This window comes from Rhamphochromis longiceps, linkage group LG5 (genome assembly GCF_057381845.1).
Source record: "Rhamphochromis longiceps isolate RC_006_pf linkage group LG5, R_longiceps_female_GT1.1, whole genome shotgun sequence".
NCBI classification, from domain to species: Eukaryota; Metazoa; Chordata; class Actinopteri; order Cichliformes; family Cichlidae; genus Rhamphochromis; species Rhamphochromis longiceps.
In genome coordinates, this window is record NC_140561.1 from 31892324 (window position 1) to 31910192 (window position 17869).

A 17869-nucleotide genomic window follows, 5' to 3' on the forward strand; every position below is an offset into this window, starting at 1 on the left:
TCACGTGACACTCTGATGTGACACTCAATAAGGCACACTTCTATTGCTCTTCCATGGAAAGCAGTCAAAGGACAGAGTGTGGGAAACCAGAAGAAGCTGACTCACAGACCCCCAGGGAAACAATAGATCAAGACCATTGCCCTGAAGGGACAGAGGATAAATGGGAGCATGACTTCAAAAACTGATGTTTTTAACTGTTATATTGGCTATTCCTCTTTTACCCAAAGTAGGATCACCATATCACTGTCTTGCACTACAACTACAAATTTTATAATAAGGTGTAAAACATATTTCATATGTAAAGTAGGAACAATGATGTGATGTAAAACAAAATTTGAAGACAAAACATCTTTAAAGTGTATGCAATTTTTAACAGAAGGGACAATTCAAGAATATTTGTATATTTTAAGAGATTTACCAATCATGGACAAAAAAAAGAATCAAGAATAAAGGAGGAAGCGTGGGAAAATTTTGGAGAACAGTGTTGACTGTAAATGACTATCACTCCACTAGCAGCTTGATAATTCTCCAGAGGGATTTGGCACACTTCGGGAAATTTTTCCCTCCCGGAAAGCTTCCCACCCTCACAGCTGAAACTACAGTCAATTATCAATCGTGATTGTAAATTTAAGTAGGACAGGCCAAAATATTTTGATCTTACTCTTGGTGGATTTTACAGTGTAATTGTAAGTTTAACTATCTGTCACAGCCATCCAATGGGATCTTTTCCCTCCAGATGGTTGGTGATGTAATGCTGTCTTTCTTTGACAACACACAGGCAGCATCTGTCACAGACGTCCCTTTGTAGCTCATTGAACACAGCACAGAGAGTCAGTGTGGGATACTGAAATCAACTTGCTACTCCCACTGACTTTACAGCATGTGTCAAAAGGACAGCAGAATGGTTCAGCAGTAATTTTAATAAAATCAATAGGCACAACACTTATAATGGTTTATTAAAAGATTAGGTTGTAATAAATTGAATATTTGATTAAATTTTCCATTAAAATTACACCAATTTATATATATATATGTGTGTGTGTGTGTGTGTGTGTGTGTGTGTGTGTGTGTGTGTGTGTTCGATACAGTGCTTTCGGGGTTCGGTACCCATATGTATCGAACAATACAAAATAAATTTTTAATTTATTTTATCAACTTTCCTTCTGACTATGCTGTCTGTGTTGAGCGCTCAGTGGATCTGCGCTCGACAGTGCAGCCTAGGCGGAGTAGTCGAACGCAGATTCACTGAGCGCAGGGCAAGCTAGCGAGACAGAAGTTAAGCTCTCCTTGCAACATGGCAAATTGAACCTCCCCCACCCTCATTCAGATCTGGCGTTTGGAACTATTTTGGTTTTCATGTGACGTATTACCCTGAAGGTAAGCGCGTCATGGACTAAAGTAAAACAGTATGTTGGATGTGCCACGCAATGCTCAATTACATTGGTGGGAGCTAGTGTGTTAGCACAGTTAGCTCGTTAACGTGTTGGCCGTCCAGCCCCATGCACAGGCCATCCGCATAGCTCATTAACGGAGATTTGCCGTGTTGTGGCGTTAACGTCATTTCAATGAGATTTACGCTGACAGCACTAGTGGGAACACAACAAATATGACTGCACATTTACACCGACATCATCCTAGTGCAAAGACAAGTGGAAGCAGACAAAAACAACAAGCACGCATGCTACAAACTTTACCCGAGTCATTTAGACTGCCGTTAGCACATGATTCTCCTCATGGGGACCTGATATGTTTAATATGCTGCTGAGAATATAGCCCAGAAGAAGCGTATAGTATAGCTTTTATTTTGGAAAGAGACATTTCTCTGTAATAAACTCTCTTTTTCAAAGATGAGTGATTCCTCAATCAGATACAGGGCTCGCAAAATCGCCTGCCCGACTTCCCGGGGCTAGCGATTTTTCCAGTCGGGCTACCAAAATCTATCTCTGCCCTGCCCGTCAGGCTATCATAGGAAGGAAAAATATATGTCAATGCTTTTGCATTCTTTCGGAAATGTAGCTGGGTAATTATGTCATTGGCATCGGTGAGCCACTGTCAATATGTGACATATTGAAATCGCGTTTGAATTTGCGCTTGTTTTTTGCTTTCACTTTGCAATCGCGCGAACTGTGTATAGAGAGCGACAGCACTGATTGGTGAGTGATGATAATTTGCGCACCAATTCCTCTGACATCGTCTTATCAATCATTAGCTTACTATGCAAACATGACAAGTGAAATCTCCCGCAGCAAGCTTAAACATGTGAGAGGTTGATCGCGCAGAGAATCGCTGAGCGTTATGTGAGTGCGTGTGTAAAAGCAGCAGGATATATATTGTAGCAGGTCAGGGCTGTTCGGGGTTCTGTTTGTACAGTTATGTTTTGTTTATGTTGCCATAGTGACGGGTGTCTTGCTTCCCGTGAGCTAGCCAGGGAGCACAGCCGTTTATTGACATCTGCAGAAGAACACTGCCGCTAGCTAACTGCTCAGTGCAGCAACAGCACAACAACAACAACACACAGGGCGCCCTCTGACCCCGGAAGGACACACCGTCGCAGTGAGAGGGCGTCACCCGTCACTATGGCAATATAAACAAAACATAACTGTACAAACAGAACCCCGAACAGCCCTGACCTGCTACAATATATATCCTGCTGCTTTTACACACGCACTCACATAACGCTCAGCGATTCTCTGCGTGATCAACCTCTCACATGTTTAAGCTTGCTGCGGGAGATTTCACTTGTCATGTTTGCATAGTAAGCTAATGATTGATAAGACGATGTCAGAGGAATTGGTGCGCAAATTATCATCACTCACCAATCAGTGCTGTCGCTCTCTATACACAGTTCGTGCAATTGCAAAGTGAAAGCAAAAAACAAGGCAAATTCAAACGCGATTTCAATATGTCACATATTGGCAGTGGCTCACCGATGCCAAAGACATAATTACCCAGCTACATTTCCGAAAGAATGCAAAAGCATTGACATATATTTTTCCTTCCTACGATAGCCCGACGGGCAGGGCAGAGATAGATTTTGGTAGCCCGACTGGAAAAATCGCTAGCCCCGGGACGTCGGGCAGGCGATTTTGCGAGCCCTGTATCTGATTGAGGAATCACTCATCTTTGGAAAAGAGAGTTTATTACAGAGAAATGGCTTTTTCCAAAATAAAAGCTATACTATACGCTTCTTCTGGGCTATATTCTCAGCAGCATATTAAACATATCAGGTCCCCATGAGGAGAATCATGTGCTAACGGCTGTCTAAATGACTCGGGTAAAGTTAGTAGCATGCTTGTTATTTTTGTCTGTTTTCACTTGTCTTTGCACTAGGATGATGTCGGTGTAAATGTGCAGTCATATTTGTTGTGTTCCCACTAGTGCTGTCAGCGTAAATCTCGTTGAAATGACGTTAACGCCACAACACGGCAAATCTCCGTTAATGAGCTACGCGGATGGCCTGTGCATGGGGCTGGACGGCCAACACGTTAACGAGCTAACTGCGCTAACACACTAGCTCCCACCCATGTAATTGAGCATTGCGTGGCACATCCAACATACTGTTTTACTTTAGTCCATGACGCGCTTACCTTCAGGGTAATACGTCACATGAAAACCAAAATAGTTCCAAACGCCAGATCTGAATGAGGGTGGGGGAGGTTCAATTTGCCATGTTGCAAGGAGAGCTTAACTTCTGTCTCGCTAGCTTGCCCTGCGCTCAGTGAATCTGCGTTCGACTACTCCGCCTAGGCTGCACTGTCGAGCGCAGATCCACTGAGCGCTCAACACAGACAGCATAGTCAGAAGGAAAGTTGATAAAATAAATTAAAAATTCATTTTGTATTGTTCGATACATATGGGTACCGAACCGAAAGCACTGTATCGAACGGTTCAATATCGATACGAGTATCGTTGCACCCCTAATATACACACACATATATATATAAATAAAATTCCCCCATAGGTGAAAATTCCCCAACGGGATGATAAGCGTGCGCTTAGTCAAAGTTATCGATCCCAGCATCAGGCCTCCCTGGGAGGTCACCACTTTCCCTGATTCACATAGAACTCTGAACCTATCTCTCCCTCTCCCTCCAGTCCTCCAGCTGTTTCCCTGAAACCTATTATCCCCTGGGCATACTGGAGCATGTTGCTGGCTCCACATGCCTTATTGTTTGACAGAGCCCGCTGATTGGTTTAGACTGTGGGAAACCTGAATCAGAGTAAGACTCACACATTCATATGGAGATGCTGTAGTATAAATAGGAGGGATGAAGCCAGCAGAGATCGGTGCTATCTACAGAGACTTCTAGAGCACAGAAATCCAAGCATGGCACCTAAAGTCACTGCAGCAATGACCAGTACCCCAGAGCATCTGACAATGACTCACAAGGTAAGTGGAACATAGAATTTACATAATATTCACAGCATGCCAGTAATCATGAAAGCTTGTGTTCTGTTAAGGCTAACTTCATCCTCCCAAATGATGTTATTAATGACTTTGTTCTTTTTTCTGCAGCTCAGAAAGCCTCTGGTGGAGAAGTTACGCAGAGAGCGAATCAACACCTGCATTGAGCAGCTCAAGTCTCTCCTGGGTCCAGAGTTCCTCAAACAGCAGCCAGACTCCAACCTGGAGAAGGCAGACATCCTGGAGATGACCGTTTGCTTCCTGACACAGCTACAGCTGCAGAACCAGCAGCAGAGAAACCTGCTGAACAGCTTCAGCAAGCTGCAGACAGCTTCTGATGAAAATCTGAGAGAGGATGACCTCTTTCCTCTGAGTTCCACAGTCCAGACAAGCACCACGAAAGACAACAGCGCCCTGTGGAGGCCGTGGTAGAGACTCACATAAAGTAGTCCCTAATACAATGGTTTAAAAGACCATATTGGTCAAAGATTACTGGACTGAATTCCTTGAAATTCTTTGTACTTTTTCTTCTGTAGTTACAGAAGTCTTTACTTTGTGTGCTTAATGTGTAATTTCCTGGTAAATGACACCAGTACTGTTTTTCATGTTAAGAAAGAAAACATCTTGCCATGTATGTTGCATGAATCAAATTGATTGCATCAGCAATGATTATTATTTCTTTATTATTATTATTATTTACATTTTTATGTAGATGTTATTATTACATTGTGATTAGAACCTTTGATCTGTTTTAAGGTCACTTTTTATTTTGTTTAGTAATTTGGCGTTTTGTCTTTCATAAAGACAGCTGTTCCTTTACTCGCTTTGAGTACAGTGTTTCTTGTAGTCATTTACAAGTTATTGCTGTGATGTATCATCACCTGCTGTTTGAAGATTTATACTTTATGCGCCTCACTTTGTCTCATTGAATAAACAAACACTGCCAGATGGAAACGATGTCTCCTGATATCTTTGGGTATTTTTTAAGGGCATTTGATCATTTTTGAGTAGAAGCTGAAGTTTCAATCTGCACGTTTAATCTAACTCTCTGCTTTCAAGACGCTTTATGGTCAACCTTTCAAAGAGAAGAAGCAGTTTCTGATAGGTTACAGCTTTTGGAACTTTTGAATTCATTTTCAGATCTCTTTTACTTATTTGTAGTTTATATTTTTTATTTAAACGAGATACAGTTAACATGACAATTCAAAAGTCTACATCAAGAAACACCATCATTCCTATGGAGTATTATCTATGCAAGGTTTTATGCTTTTACCAAAGAAAAGTTAAGATAAAAAGCTGGTTTACAGTGTTTTGTTTTTTCAAAAAAGCTAAACTTTTGTTGTCCATGTGTCCATGTGAACTGTAGACTCAGGGTCTTGGTCTTAACTGAGAGGTGGGGCCCTCAGTCCGACAGGTGTGGTCTTCTGCTGCTGTAGCTCATTTTTTTTTCAAGGTTTAACAAAGATGCTCTTCTGCATAACTTGGTAGTTATAATAATTGGTTTCCCCTCCTCTCAGCTCCTCTGAGGAACACAGATTAACACACAAGGGATCTGAGAGGTGCACAGAAGTGAGCTACACAATTTGCAGAAGGGGCAATTTGAGATAGGAGACTTAAAGGTACAGTAGTGGCAGAGGAGAATGTAGCATCTGATGGTATCCTGTAGGATGGCTTTGGAAGTGATGCTACATAAAACAGCGCTCACTTCAAGAAAAATAAGTGATGATAGAGGCAAAAATTAAACAGTGTAAGTTGAAGAACATTGTCCATAGTTTTTGTGGAATGAGTAAGTACAGGAAAGTATTCAAAGGTTAAGGCGATTAGGGACATAAATAGACATGGGAAGAACAAGTGAAGAGCGTGTGTTGACAAAATAGAAGGAGCACTTTGAGGAGCGGATGAATGAAGTAAATGAGAGAAAGAGAGAGGCAGAGAGATGGAGAATAGTTAGTGAAGAGGAAAGTTCAGAGAATTAATAAGGAGGAAATGAAGGCAGCTAAAAAAAGTATGGAGATTGAAAAGCCGGTTGGTCCAGATGACTGGATGCCTGGAGAATGGAGAAGAAGTGTACTGGTACAAATTTTCAAGGACAAAGTGAAAAAAAGGTTAAAACGAAGATTAAACCAAGGTTAAAAGCAAAGGAGAGCAGCAGAGATGATTCATGTGGATTCATTCATGTAGAGAAAGAGCACCGCAGATACAGTATAATGCTTGCTTTGTGAGTGCTGGGGTTGCACTGTCTTTGTGGATCTAGAGAAAGCATATGATAGGGAGCCAAGAGAGGAACTACAAATGAGAAAGTAGTTGTAGCATATATTTGAGGCTGGTGATGGACATTTATGAGGACAGGAAGACAGACATGTAGTATGCAGCAGGTGAGAGAAAAAGGTTCAAGATGGGGATGGGATTACATCAGGGATCAGCTCTGAACCCCTTCTTGTTTGCAGTGGTGATGGACAGGTTGACAGACGAGGTCAGGCAGGAGTCTCCCAAGTGGCCACATGAGAAACTGGGACTGTTTTGGAGGCTCCCACCAATATGTTTATAAAGAGATTAAATTAATATTGAGCAGAGCTGAGTTCATCTTATTGGGGTGGCCCTCCAGAGTCCTATTAGACAAAGTATAAAAGTTTAACTTTTATACTTTGTCTAACTTTACCTTCACACAACCAATATATAAATGCCATGAAATGTGGAGGGACCCATTCGGTAGTTCTGTCAACTGGGCTCCTTCTGTCTTTCAGGTACTGGGGTACTGCATGTCTACTTTTTGGTACTTTTTCTTTTTTTGATAAATAGCAAGCGTATTATTCTGTCAGTATTGAGCAAAATCACTTCCAGCACTTTGTTGAAATAACATGTAAATAGATAGATAGTTACCCTGAGAAGGTATACCTAGTAAAGTATCTGGCGAGAGTATCCACGTGGGCACACCAACTAGTTAAAAATCAGTAGCCACTTTCAGTCTTACAATACTACTATTGTAGTCTGTCAAAAGAACATTTTACTATAAAACCTTTGAGAAATGTCTGTTTTCTGTTTCTGTAATGACTGATGTAATGTCTTTTTATCTTTATGTTGTGCTTTTAAATACAGTGAGCACCCTAAAAAAATGCAAAACTGACATATAACCAGGCTCAAGTGGGTATACATTCTCTGCTTATCTCCTCTCCATCTGTCTGTGCTGTCTGTGTAGGGGCTCAGGTTTCTCATTTCCCTGCCTCTGAGCCCCCCACAGCTCCATGCACAAGGCCGAACGTGCCCCAGTCACACGCCCTCCTCTTTCTCTGCTGCTGGGAGCCACAGCGACACACGGCTTCCCACACTTCTGTATGCAGCCTGCTCAGCAGCACACACAATAGAAGTGTGTCTGCTCTAACAAAGCCTCGGGACCATTCTCAGGCAGGGAAAGCACAGAGGCCCACTTCACAACCATCTGGTTTTGCTATAACTGGCTGCTGAGAAAAAGAGACTGAGAAAATATTAAACATTAAAAATATTAATAATGCTTTTACCTCATTTTGAAAGTTATTTAATATTATTCATTTGAGTTGTCTTTTTTATCATTAGAAATAATTAAAGACAGAAACAGTGGTGCTATTTGAGAATAAAAAGCCACGTATTTAAAAAATGTTGTAGTGAGTATTTGCTGTTGCAGTTGAGATGTTAATAATATGTTAGTAATGAGTTTTATCATCCACACAGCACATTTTACAGTCTTTTTAGTGTCGATTAGATTTGTGTCGTTGAAGTGTCTGTCCTATGTCCCATCATGGTCCATGTGCATAGTCTAAGCTTCACAGAAGGAAACAAAATTTTCCCGTGTCCACTTCAGGAAGAGCATTTTCCCACTGATCTCTCTTATGTATGGCATACAGATAAAGCATCCCACCTGTTCTCTATGACAGCCATTAAATGTGCTCTATTGTCCTGAGCTCTGAGGCCCCTGATTGGCCAGAAAGCAGTGAAAGCGCAAGATGAGCAGCATAAATAAGGAGCAGGCACACAGAAGTAAACAGAGACGTCGTCTGAACCTTTGCAAGCAAGACCAGAACTTCCCACAAGAAAAAACAGACCTCGTCATGGCTCTCTACGCAGATCTCACTCTTCAAGACACCATGAAGGAGCAACTGTTTAGGTGAGCTGAAGTTCTGTTTCTCTATTCCTAGTACGAGCTGTTCACCAGAAATGTACTTTTCACCAAAAGGACAAATATGTTAACATTGTTGTGACTTTTCTTTCAGATGTAAACTTCACATGCTGGAGAAGAAATGCAGCACCGGAGTGGAGAAGCTGAAGGCTCTGATTGCAGAACATCTGCAGAATGGTCTCCCTCTCTCAGACTTACTGGAGAAAACAAAGTCATTGCTCACGTTAAGAAAAGCCCTGCTGACACACAACGGCTACTCCAAATATTCAAGGGACATTTTACGCCTGTTTCCCGATGCAGAGGATGACGTGGCTCCACTGTGCTTTTAAGAACAAAACACGAACTACAAAAAGTCATCGAAACTGGATTCAAACCACCGCATTTTTAATGGCAGTGATGCAAGCTGGATCTCTGTGTTAAAAATCTACTGACTGTTAAAAGATGCATTATTTGCATTACGACAAGGAGACTCTCAAGGGCACCTGCGGCACATTTCAACCATTTTACTGAGTATTTCTTTTTTTAAAAGGAAACATTTATTTTAGCTCATACGATATGATTTCAGTCGAGCTTTAACAGGAGCCTGTGAAAGATAACTGAATTCAGGGTCAAAAGTGGTTGTTGACTGTGCAGAAGATGTGTTTTGCTGCTATTTGTGGGATTTATGTTTCTTGTGGTTGTCAGATTTTTATGTGAAGGCCACAGAAGAAAAATCCAGCCTCGAAACTATGCAACAATTAGTTGTTGTTTGTGTAATTACTATTTTTTTTTCACCAGAATTTTAGCGGTATAATTTTTACATTTTATACCAACAGTAACACTGTGTGATTATATTTTTGCATATGTATTTTGCTGCCTTGTTTCAAGGTATATTTGATAAAATCCTTTAATACAAACCTTTCTTTTGAAAGGAGATTCATCTCTGTTTATGCTGTGTATGCATATTTTGTTTATTCATCAGTTTCGTTTTTATTCATCCAAAGTGGATTTTAATTTGTTTTTATGTTGTTGTTTTTTTTGCATATTTCAAGAAAATAAATATGTGAAGATCAAATTCTTGTCATGTGACTTTATTTGAATTAATTTGGGAGAATCAAACTATTTAAATATATTGTGTTGATTCAAGAAACTTTATTATAATTTTATTAAATGTATTATATTTTCACACTCCCTTGAGTGGAAATTTTAAACACCATGTTTCATGAGAAAGGCTTGATCAGTGTGAAAAGATGCTAATCGTAGACTATGATAATGTCTGAATTTGATGACATAGAGCAAGGGTTCCAATGGCAGCCCTTGACAACCATTCGTGTGTGACTGACAGGCACATCCAGAAAGGAATGTAGTGCTATGCATTGCCTTTATCCACTTTATTTCATGCTATGATATAGCAGCTTGGAATGAGACAAAAAGAGATTTTCATTCATTTCTTCGATTTTAGCTCCTCTGTCCTGGTCATTATAGCAGACCTCACCTTCTTAGCACTGACAAATATTGTGGTTATCATGGGAAAAAAAACACAAGCCAGCACAACAACTTGTGTGCAGTTTTCTTGTGCAATTCTCAGTAACATGCTGACTCCCTAAATAGACACTCAGTCATCAGAGCACTGGGAGCATCTGATCTACAGTATCATATTTTAACAGGAGGACAGGACTTTAACACTGCTGTTAAGCCATCATTCAAACACTAAATTTGCTTGTGAAAAAGTGCTGCTAATCCCATCAGCATATGCAGTAGCTATATGTCATGCTGTTTTATATAACACCACATTTTAGAATGATGAAATATGGTGTAAGCCAGGGGTGCCCAATCCCGGTCCTCGAGAGCTACCGTCCTGCAGCTTTTAGATGCATCCCTACTCCAACACAGCTGCATCAAATGGTTTGATTACCTCTTCAGCATGCCATCATGTTTGGCAAAGGCCTGATAACAAGCCATTCATTTGATTCAGCTGTGTTGGAGTAGGGATGCATCTAAAAGCTGCAGGACGGTAGCTCTCGAGGACCGGGATTGGGCAGCCCTGGTGTAAGCTATTAGCTCAAAAGAGAAGAGTTTTACCAGCATCTGTCTGTCTGTTCTACGGTCCGTCACATTTTTATGTGAACCTAACAAAAACAGTCATAGTCAAGTGAGAAATAAGCAGTTTTGCCAAAAGATGTTAAAACATTTTTCTCAGTAAACAGCAGGTAAAGTTACCCTGTTGTTTCAGATAACATTGCCTATTAAAAAACACGTTGCTAAACATGCAGAGCAGATTTTCAGTTTTATATAATTTCCATGATTAAATAATCAAAATAAGTCAAGCAAAATGTGTTGTTTTTTCTGATTGCTTTATTGCGCATCACTTGGCTTGAAGAGATACATTCATTTTGAGATGTTTTACAAATAACAGCGCCTTCATTGAAGGTATGTGTGCTGTCACTCACAGAGTCAATAAGCAACACGTTTGTCTTGAAGGTTATCTGCTAAAAATGCAGACAGTTAACACATTTAAAGACCAGAAAGGACATTTCAATCAGTAAAGTATGTGGATATCACATAAAATTTTACACATGTTCAACATGCATACATACATCACTGTCAGTGTAACCAACATTATATAGGAATTCAAACTGGGAATAATAACGTCTACTTTACAATGAATCGGAATGCGACTACTTTTGAAACACAAAATAACAGCCAACCCGTTGTCTGCAAATATTGCAGAAACACAGAATCTGACCTTTACAAAAGGCAATAATATAGATTAAAGGAAAATGCTGCACAGGCACCCTTCAAAATAAGACAATCCCAGAAACAAGTACAATTACAGGTACTTCTACGAAGATAGAGTTTTTACTTCCAAGCACACTTTTACACAAGTCCTTCCAAGGCTTCTACCAAGGTCTCCATAGAGCAGTGCTGACTGGACTTTTGTCTTTGATGATGCTCGTCTGGACTGTGGAGCTAGATAAGTTGGCCTCTCTCAGGTTCTTATTAGAAGAAGCATGCAGGTTGTTGACATGGTTCAGCAGTCTTCTCTGGGACTGAGTCTTCACCTCATCTTTGGACAGGAAATGGACCATTTCTTGGACACACCTGGAGTAGCCCTGATCGACTGTTGCAGAGTTCACAGCTTGACGCTGCTGCTGCAGTCGTCTCAGGAAGCAAACTGTCATCTCCAGGATGTCCGCCTTCTCCAGTTTGGAGTCTGGCTGCTGTTTCAGGAACTCTGGACCCAGCAGAGACTTGAGCTGCTCAATGCTGGTGTTAATTCGCTCTCTGCGTAACTTCTCCACCAGAGGCTTTCTGAGCTGCAGAAAGAAGAACAATAATATTACTAAACTTGTTCAGTGGCACAGTTTTTAGCACAAAAAAAATCAGTTGGCTGTATGTGATATTAAAATATCTATGAGTCTCCAGTTTACCTTGTGGGTCAGAGTTGGATGCTCCTGAGAACCGGTCATTGTCGCAGTGACAGGTGCCATGGCTGGATCTCTGTGCTGTAGCGAGAATCTGATCTCTGCTGGCTTCATCCCTCCTATTTATACTCCCACATCTCCATATGAATGTGTGGGTCTTGGTCTGACTGGAGTTTCTCACAGTCTGAGCCAATCAGAGAGCTCAGCAAGACAATAAAGGATGCAAGACACTGAATGGTGTTATTGCCTTAAGGATAATGGTTAGATCTCAGGGGAACAGCTGGCGGGCTGGGGGGAGGTTGATGGAGAGAGACTCACACAGCTCTGTGTGGATCTGGGAAAGTGGTGACCCTGTAGAGAAAGCTGATCTGCTGCCTGATGCTGAGATCAATGACTTTGACTGAGCACAGGCTCATCATAACAACAGAAAACACATCTGAAACGGTCATGAAAATATGTTAAGCTTAGACAACCACATATTTCTGCCTTATTTACAACAAACGTGTCACAATTAGGTGTCATTTTAACTTGACTAGAATGCATCAAAGTAATACTCTTGAGATATTTTTGTTGATACTGTTATCGCACAAAATACTATCGCAGATACAACAGAAACTTTCCTCAACACATCTCCCTATCAACAGCTGGATTAATGAGATTTTTAATAAAGTTTGATTATTGATACAACCTAAACTCATCAGACCACAACCAGCACACGATCAATTCATGAGTGAACACCCTTTATCCTATCAAAATCATTATCATCATCATCATCATCAAAAAAAAAAAAAAAACTTAAGGAAAAAGAAATTAAGAAAAAAAGCCTGGAATGCAGAGAGACAATCTGAGTTCGAAGAAGGAGAAAAGGAGCCTTTGAATTTTCATTAATCCAAAAATGTCTGCATTCCTTATAGCAGTTTTACAAAAGCCTGGTAATGACGAGTCTTGATGGCTGGAATTTCCATTCACAGGCAATGAGACAAAACTCGTAAACTGACTCCATAATTAATGTGATGTGCAACCAGACACACTTCTTTTGTTCTTGAAAGCAGTAAATGGGGAGAGTGTGGGAAACCAGAGAAAACCCACTCACAGAGCCCCTGAGGGACAATAGAGGCAGGCCAGACAAAGATGTCTGTGAAGGGGGAGGAATTCTTTACCACTGAATTTAAACTTTTTACATAATTTACTCACTCAAGATGAGAAAATGTTAATTTAGAGTTCTTAATAATTATATTTTTTGTACAGATATTAAATATATTCTTTGAAAACTTTTGTTATGATTTGTGGTTTTGTTTAAATAAAATCTAAATTATTTTTTTGAATAAATTTTATTTTTAAATACAATTTAAATTAAAGAAAAGTGCCAAATTATCACACTGTTTTTAAATTACATTTTTATTTGTAGTTCTACATTGTTACCAATGACCAATTTTAAACTCCCGACAGCTACATCATTATAACAATGTGTATTACCTGGATACATTTTCATGACAAAAGAAAAAGTAAGTAGAATAGTAACAGCTATAATAATGTACAATTAAAAAAAAATAAAAAATAAGACAAGGCATACTTTATCTAGTCCAAAAATAGCAGCCAATACATTAAATAGTTCAATAAAATACAATATGACAAATCAAAAAAGTTTAATAAAGTTAAAAAAGAGCCTAATTAACCTGAAAATAAAGTAGAATAAAATAAATGAAATATTTTAAAGTAAAAATATAAAATAAAAAAAGGAGAATGTCATATTTATTACATATTTTTCTTAATAAATACTTATAATGACCTTATATCATCTACCTGCTCAATCGTGTCTACACCCATCTGGACCAGCCGGCGAGCACTGTGAGGGTCATGTTTTTTGACTTTTCCAGTGCTTTCAACACCATCAGGCCGACCCTCCTGGGTGATAAGTTAGCAGCGATGCAGGTGGATGCTTCTCTGGTGTCCTGGATTGTTGATTACCTGACAGGAAGACCACAATATGTACGTCTCCCACAGTGTGTGTCTGACAAGGTGATCAGCAACACAGGGGCACCACAGGGGACTGTCCTCTCCCCCTTCCTCTTCACCCTCTACACCACAGACTTCAGCCACTGCACAGAGACCTGCCATCTTCAGAAGTTTTCTGATGACTCTGCGGTGGTTGGATGCATCAGCAGGGATGATGAGACAGAGTACCGGGCTGTGGTCGACTCCTTTGTCACGTGGTGTGAGCAGAATCATCTGCAGCTCAACGTGGCAAAGACCAAGGAACTGATCGTGGACTTCAGGAAGACCAGGAAACACTTGACCCCTGTTTCAATTCAGGGGGTCAGTGTTGACATTGTGGAGGACTATAAATACCTTGGAGTACACATTGACAATAAACTGGACTGGGCTAAAAACACCACAGCACTTTACAGGAAGGGCCAGAGTCGTCTCTATTTTTTGAGGCGACTGAGGTCCTTCAACATCTGCCAGAAAATGCTGAGGATTTTCTATGAGTCTGTTGTGGCCAGTGCGATCCTCTATGCTGTTGCATGCTGGGGGAGCAGGCTGAGGGTCGCAGATGCCAACAGACTTAATAAACTAATCCGTAAGGCCAGCAATGTTGTGGGGATGGAGCTGGACTCCCTCAAGGTGGTGTCGGAGAGGCGGATGCTGTCCAAGATAAAGACAATGTTGGATAACACCTCCCACCCACTCCATGACATGCTGGTCAGTCACAGGAGCTCGTTCAGTGAGAGACTGAGATTACCGAAAAGCACCACTGAACGACACAGGAAATCATTCCTGCCTGTGGCCATCTCCCTGTACAACGCATCCACTTAACACACTGTTTGCTGCTACAACTACACATGTTTCTTTTCCAACTATTTATCTATGAGTGACTTATGTATGTATGTATGTATATATATGTATATATTGTACTATTCTTAGTTAGTGTATTGTCTGTCTTGTCTTAATGTTGGTTTAAAATGGAGCACTGTAACAAAAAATAATTTCCCCCAGGGATCAATAAAGTATTCTGATTCTGATTCTGATTCTGATATGTCTGTGCAGGTATAGAAAGTAAATGCTCATACATAAAATTTAAATATAAAATACACATCCAAATATACTTTGTTGACTAACAGTTAGGTCACATCCCTAACCAAAATATTTGTGTTTATACTCACTCTCCTAGCTTAATTACTGACAGTGTCTACACAACAAACTCTGCCCTCATGGGAGAGCCGGGAGCTGCTGGTGTGTAGATGAATTAGCATTTAACAAGGCACATGCCCATTGTTGAGTGAGAGCTCAGTCAATGAACAGAGTGTGGGAAAACTGTGAGAGAGCGAGTCACAGTTCAGTGTGATTAGCATCTTCAACCTCACCAGCACCTGACTATTCTCCAAAGGGGAATTGGCACACTTCAGAGGAAGATTTTCTTCACTGTTTATTCTCTTTTTCCTTGTATTTCTTTCTCTGCTGGTCTCTCTTTGGTGCCAATTCTGTAACTTTTGCCAGCTTCATTTCCACTCTGTGTCGTGGGTCATTATTTCAATCTAAACCTCTTTACTTTTTCCACTGATGGATACTAAAATACCATGGCAATGTGGTCCTTTTTAAACAGGTTATAAAGGCTTTTTCCGCAAAGTACATTTTGACAAAGACTTTTTTTTAAATCAATGCCACAATATATAATTTGACTAACGATGGTGGGTAATAAATACAGAAAGGGACTCTAATAGCTAATATCTCAGGTGATATCTTATTTCCTGACTGAGAAAGTTAAACTAAACTTACATTATGTAAGTTTGGTTTAACTAATGCACTCTATTAAAACAAAAAAGGTAATAATCAAACTTCAGCATATGGCCTTGTGCTATGTCTCAGATTATTGTTTAATCTTAAAACACAAATCTGCCTTTCAATCCTGCTATTTTATTTTAACATCATGGGATTTTTAATGTGAAAGGTGCATATGGCGTGTTCTCACATGTGTGATGGGATGATCAGCGTGTGCTCAGTCAAAGTTATTGATCAAAGCATCAGGGGGAAGATCTCCTCTCTACAGGGTCACAACTTTCCCAGATTCATACAAGCCCCACCCATTACCCCCACCCCCAGTCCTCCACCTGTTCCCCTGAGACCTAGCTATTGTTCCTCCAGCAATAAAACAACATTCAGCATGTTGCTTCATCCACATTGTCTTGCTGAGCTCCCTGATTGGTCAAAATGGTGAGAAACTTCAGCCAGGCCAGAACCCACATATTCATATGGAGATGTGAGATTATAAATAGTGAGATGAAGATGATAGAGAGATGAGATTTCTACAGCACAGATATCCAGGCATGGCACCTACAATCACTGCAGCAATGAGTAATTCTCAGAAGCATTCAACTCTGAATCACAAGGTAAATTGCCCACCAATACCTAAACATATCTTTACAAATTGTCTCATATAATGCTTAAGTTACACTCTGGATAAAGTTTATTTACTATTTTCTTTCCTCTTTTTGCAGATTAGAAAGCCTCTGGTGTAGAAGTTACGCAGAGAGCGAATTAACAGCAGCATTGTGCAGCTCAAGTCTTTCCTGGGTCCAGAGTTCCTCAAACAGCAGACCGTTTGCTTCCTGACACGACTGCAGCAGCAGCATCAAGCTGTGGCTTCAGCAGCTGTTGATAAGGGCTACTCCAGATGTGTCCAAGAGGTGGCACATGTTCTGTCCAAAGAGGAGGCGAACACTCTGTCTCAGAGAAGACTGCTGAACCACATCAACAAACTGCAAAACTCCTCTGACAACCTGAGAGAGGCTCATATCTCTCGTCTGAGCTACACAGTCCAGACTACCATGACCAAAGATAAGACTCAGATAAGAGTCAACAGCTCCCTCTGGAGGCCGTGGTAGACACCAACTGACAGAAGATGTTAACAATGTGACCATGTTGGTTAAATATAAATAAGATTTTCAATGTTAAATGAGAAATCTGTGACAGATTTTGAGCACAAAGTTCTGTTGCACTGATAGTTTCTTTCTTTTTTAGAAACACAATATTGTTTTCTATGATAACATACTTTCTCTCATTGATGCATGATATGATAACTACCATAAAAACTGACCAAGCTTGGTTAGGAATGATCATACTTAACTTATATTCCTGTTGACAGGAGTTGTGAATTTTCTACCTACTTTTTTGTTTTAATATCACCCTTTCTGATGCACTTTTATGCATTGCTTTCTTATCTGGAAGATTTGTTGACCCATATTGGGTACTGGAATTATGTGTTCTATTATTAACATATTTTGCAGTGCAAAAAAGCATAAATGTGTGCATAACTCAAAATGTATTTTCTCTGATTGAGATTTGGGTCACTTTCTTTAGTTTATATTAAATTATCCTGCTGTGCCTTTTTTTAAACATACTGGAGCTGTTCATTCTACTCTGATTAAGGGCATTGACTAGAAATACAAGTTTTTGCTGCCATGCATCATCACCACTCATGCCTCAGTGAAAGTACGTAAACATGATGTGACCTCTTTATTCTTCAAGATCAAAAATAAATAAATAAATAACTGAATATTGAGTTGTGTCACCTCATCCCTTCTACTGACAAAAGATCAGTGTTGGTCAAGCTTTTAGTGGAGCAGAGTTGTCATTGTTTACTGGAGCATTACATTGTTGAGATACATGAACCACATCTTTCAGTAAGGACACTTTCTGTTATGGCTGCCAAATATCTTGTAGCTGCTGCTGAAACACAGAAATCGATTCATTTCTTAAAACATATGATGACTTGTAAAATAAAACTGACAATTTGATCATTCCCATCTGTTGTTGTGCCTTTATTAGTCTTAAGGTTGGCAAGCTCCTCTTATTTCACAGTCTAGGATCACACTTCAAACATGTGGCCCTTGAGCCAGAACAGGCCATTTA

The 17869-nt window shown here is 40.1% G+C and overlaps 3 protein-coding genes and 1 pseudogene across 4 annotated transcripts; 3 read left to right on the forward strand and 1 right to left on the reverse strand.

Annotated features, from left to right (window-relative positions):
* The first annotated feature begins 4312 nt into the window (after positions 1-4312).
* On the forward strand, positions 4313-5351 carry LOC146670361 (transcription factor HES-5-like). The gene is made up of 2 exons (XM_085408008.1): positions 4313-4390; positions 4517-5351. The coding sequence occupies exons 1-2, from the start codon at positions 4328-4330 to the stop codon at positions 4835-4837; spliced, it is 384 nt and encodes a 127-aa protein (XP_085264134.1). The 5' UTR covers positions 4313-4327; the 3' UTR covers positions 4838-5351.
* Positions 5352-8386: 3035 nt separating this feature from the next.
* LOC146670362 (uncharacterized) lies at positions 8387-9609 on the forward strand. Its single transcript, XM_085408009.1, has 2 exons — positions 8387-8543; positions 8650-9609. The coding sequence occupies exons 1-2, from the start codon at positions 8488-8490 to the stop codon at positions 8882-8884; spliced, it is 291 nt and encodes a 96-aa protein (XP_085264135.1). The 5' UTR covers positions 8387-8487; the 3' UTR covers positions 8885-9609.
* A 1267-nt stretch (positions 9610-10876) lies between these two features.
* LOC146670363 (transcription factor HES-5-like) lies at positions 10877-12124 on the reverse strand. The gene is made up of 2 exons (XM_085407229.1): positions 11966-12124; positions 10877-11851 (listed from the first exon to the last, which is right to left on the reverse strand). Exons 1-2 carry the CDS (start codon positions 12071-12073, stop codon positions 11435-11437), a joined length of 525 nt encoding a protein of 174 aa, XP_085263355.1. The 5' UTR covers positions 12074-12124; the 3' UTR covers positions 10877-11434.
* A 3972-nt stretch (positions 12125-16096) lies between these two features.
* Positions 16097-17513, forward strand: LOC146670364 (transcription factor HES-5-like; annotated as a pseudogene). Its single transcript, XR_014911880.1, has 2 exons — positions 16097-16347; positions 16456-17513. The product of XR_014911880.1 is annotated as a transcription factor HES-5-like (transcript).
* The last annotated feature ends 356 nt before the right edge of the window (positions 17514-17869 follow it).

What these genes read in the sequence shown, in the direction of transcription:
- LOC146670362 (XM_085408009.1), top strand. Translation starts at nt 8,488, where the DNA reads ATGGCTCTCTACGCAGATCTCACTCTTCAAGACACCATGAAGGAGCAA. An exon ending in ATGAAGGAGCAACTGTTTAG is followed by an intron (nt 8,544 to 8,649) that starts GTGAGCTGAAGT and finishes CTTTTCTTTCAG; the next exon opens with ATGTAAACTTCACATGCTGG.
- LOC146670361 (XM_085408008.1), top strand. Translation starts at nt 4,328, where the DNA reads ATGGCACCTAAAGTCACTGCAGCAATGACCAGTACCCCAGAGCATCTG. An exon ending in ATCTGACAATGACTCACAAG is followed by an intron (nt 4,391 to 4,516) that starts GTAAGTGGAACA and finishes TTTTTTCTGCAG; the next exon opens with CTCAGAAAGCCTCTGGTGGA.
- LOC146670363 (XM_085407229.1), bottom strand. Translation starts at nt 12,073, where the DNA reads ATGAAGCCAGCAGAGATCAGATTCTCGCTACAGCACAGAGATCCAGCC. An exon ending in ATCCAACTCTGACCCACAAG is followed by an intron (nt 11,852 to 11,965) that starts GTAAACTGGAGA and finishes TTCTTTCTGCAG; the next exon opens with CTCAGAAAGCCTCTGGTGGA.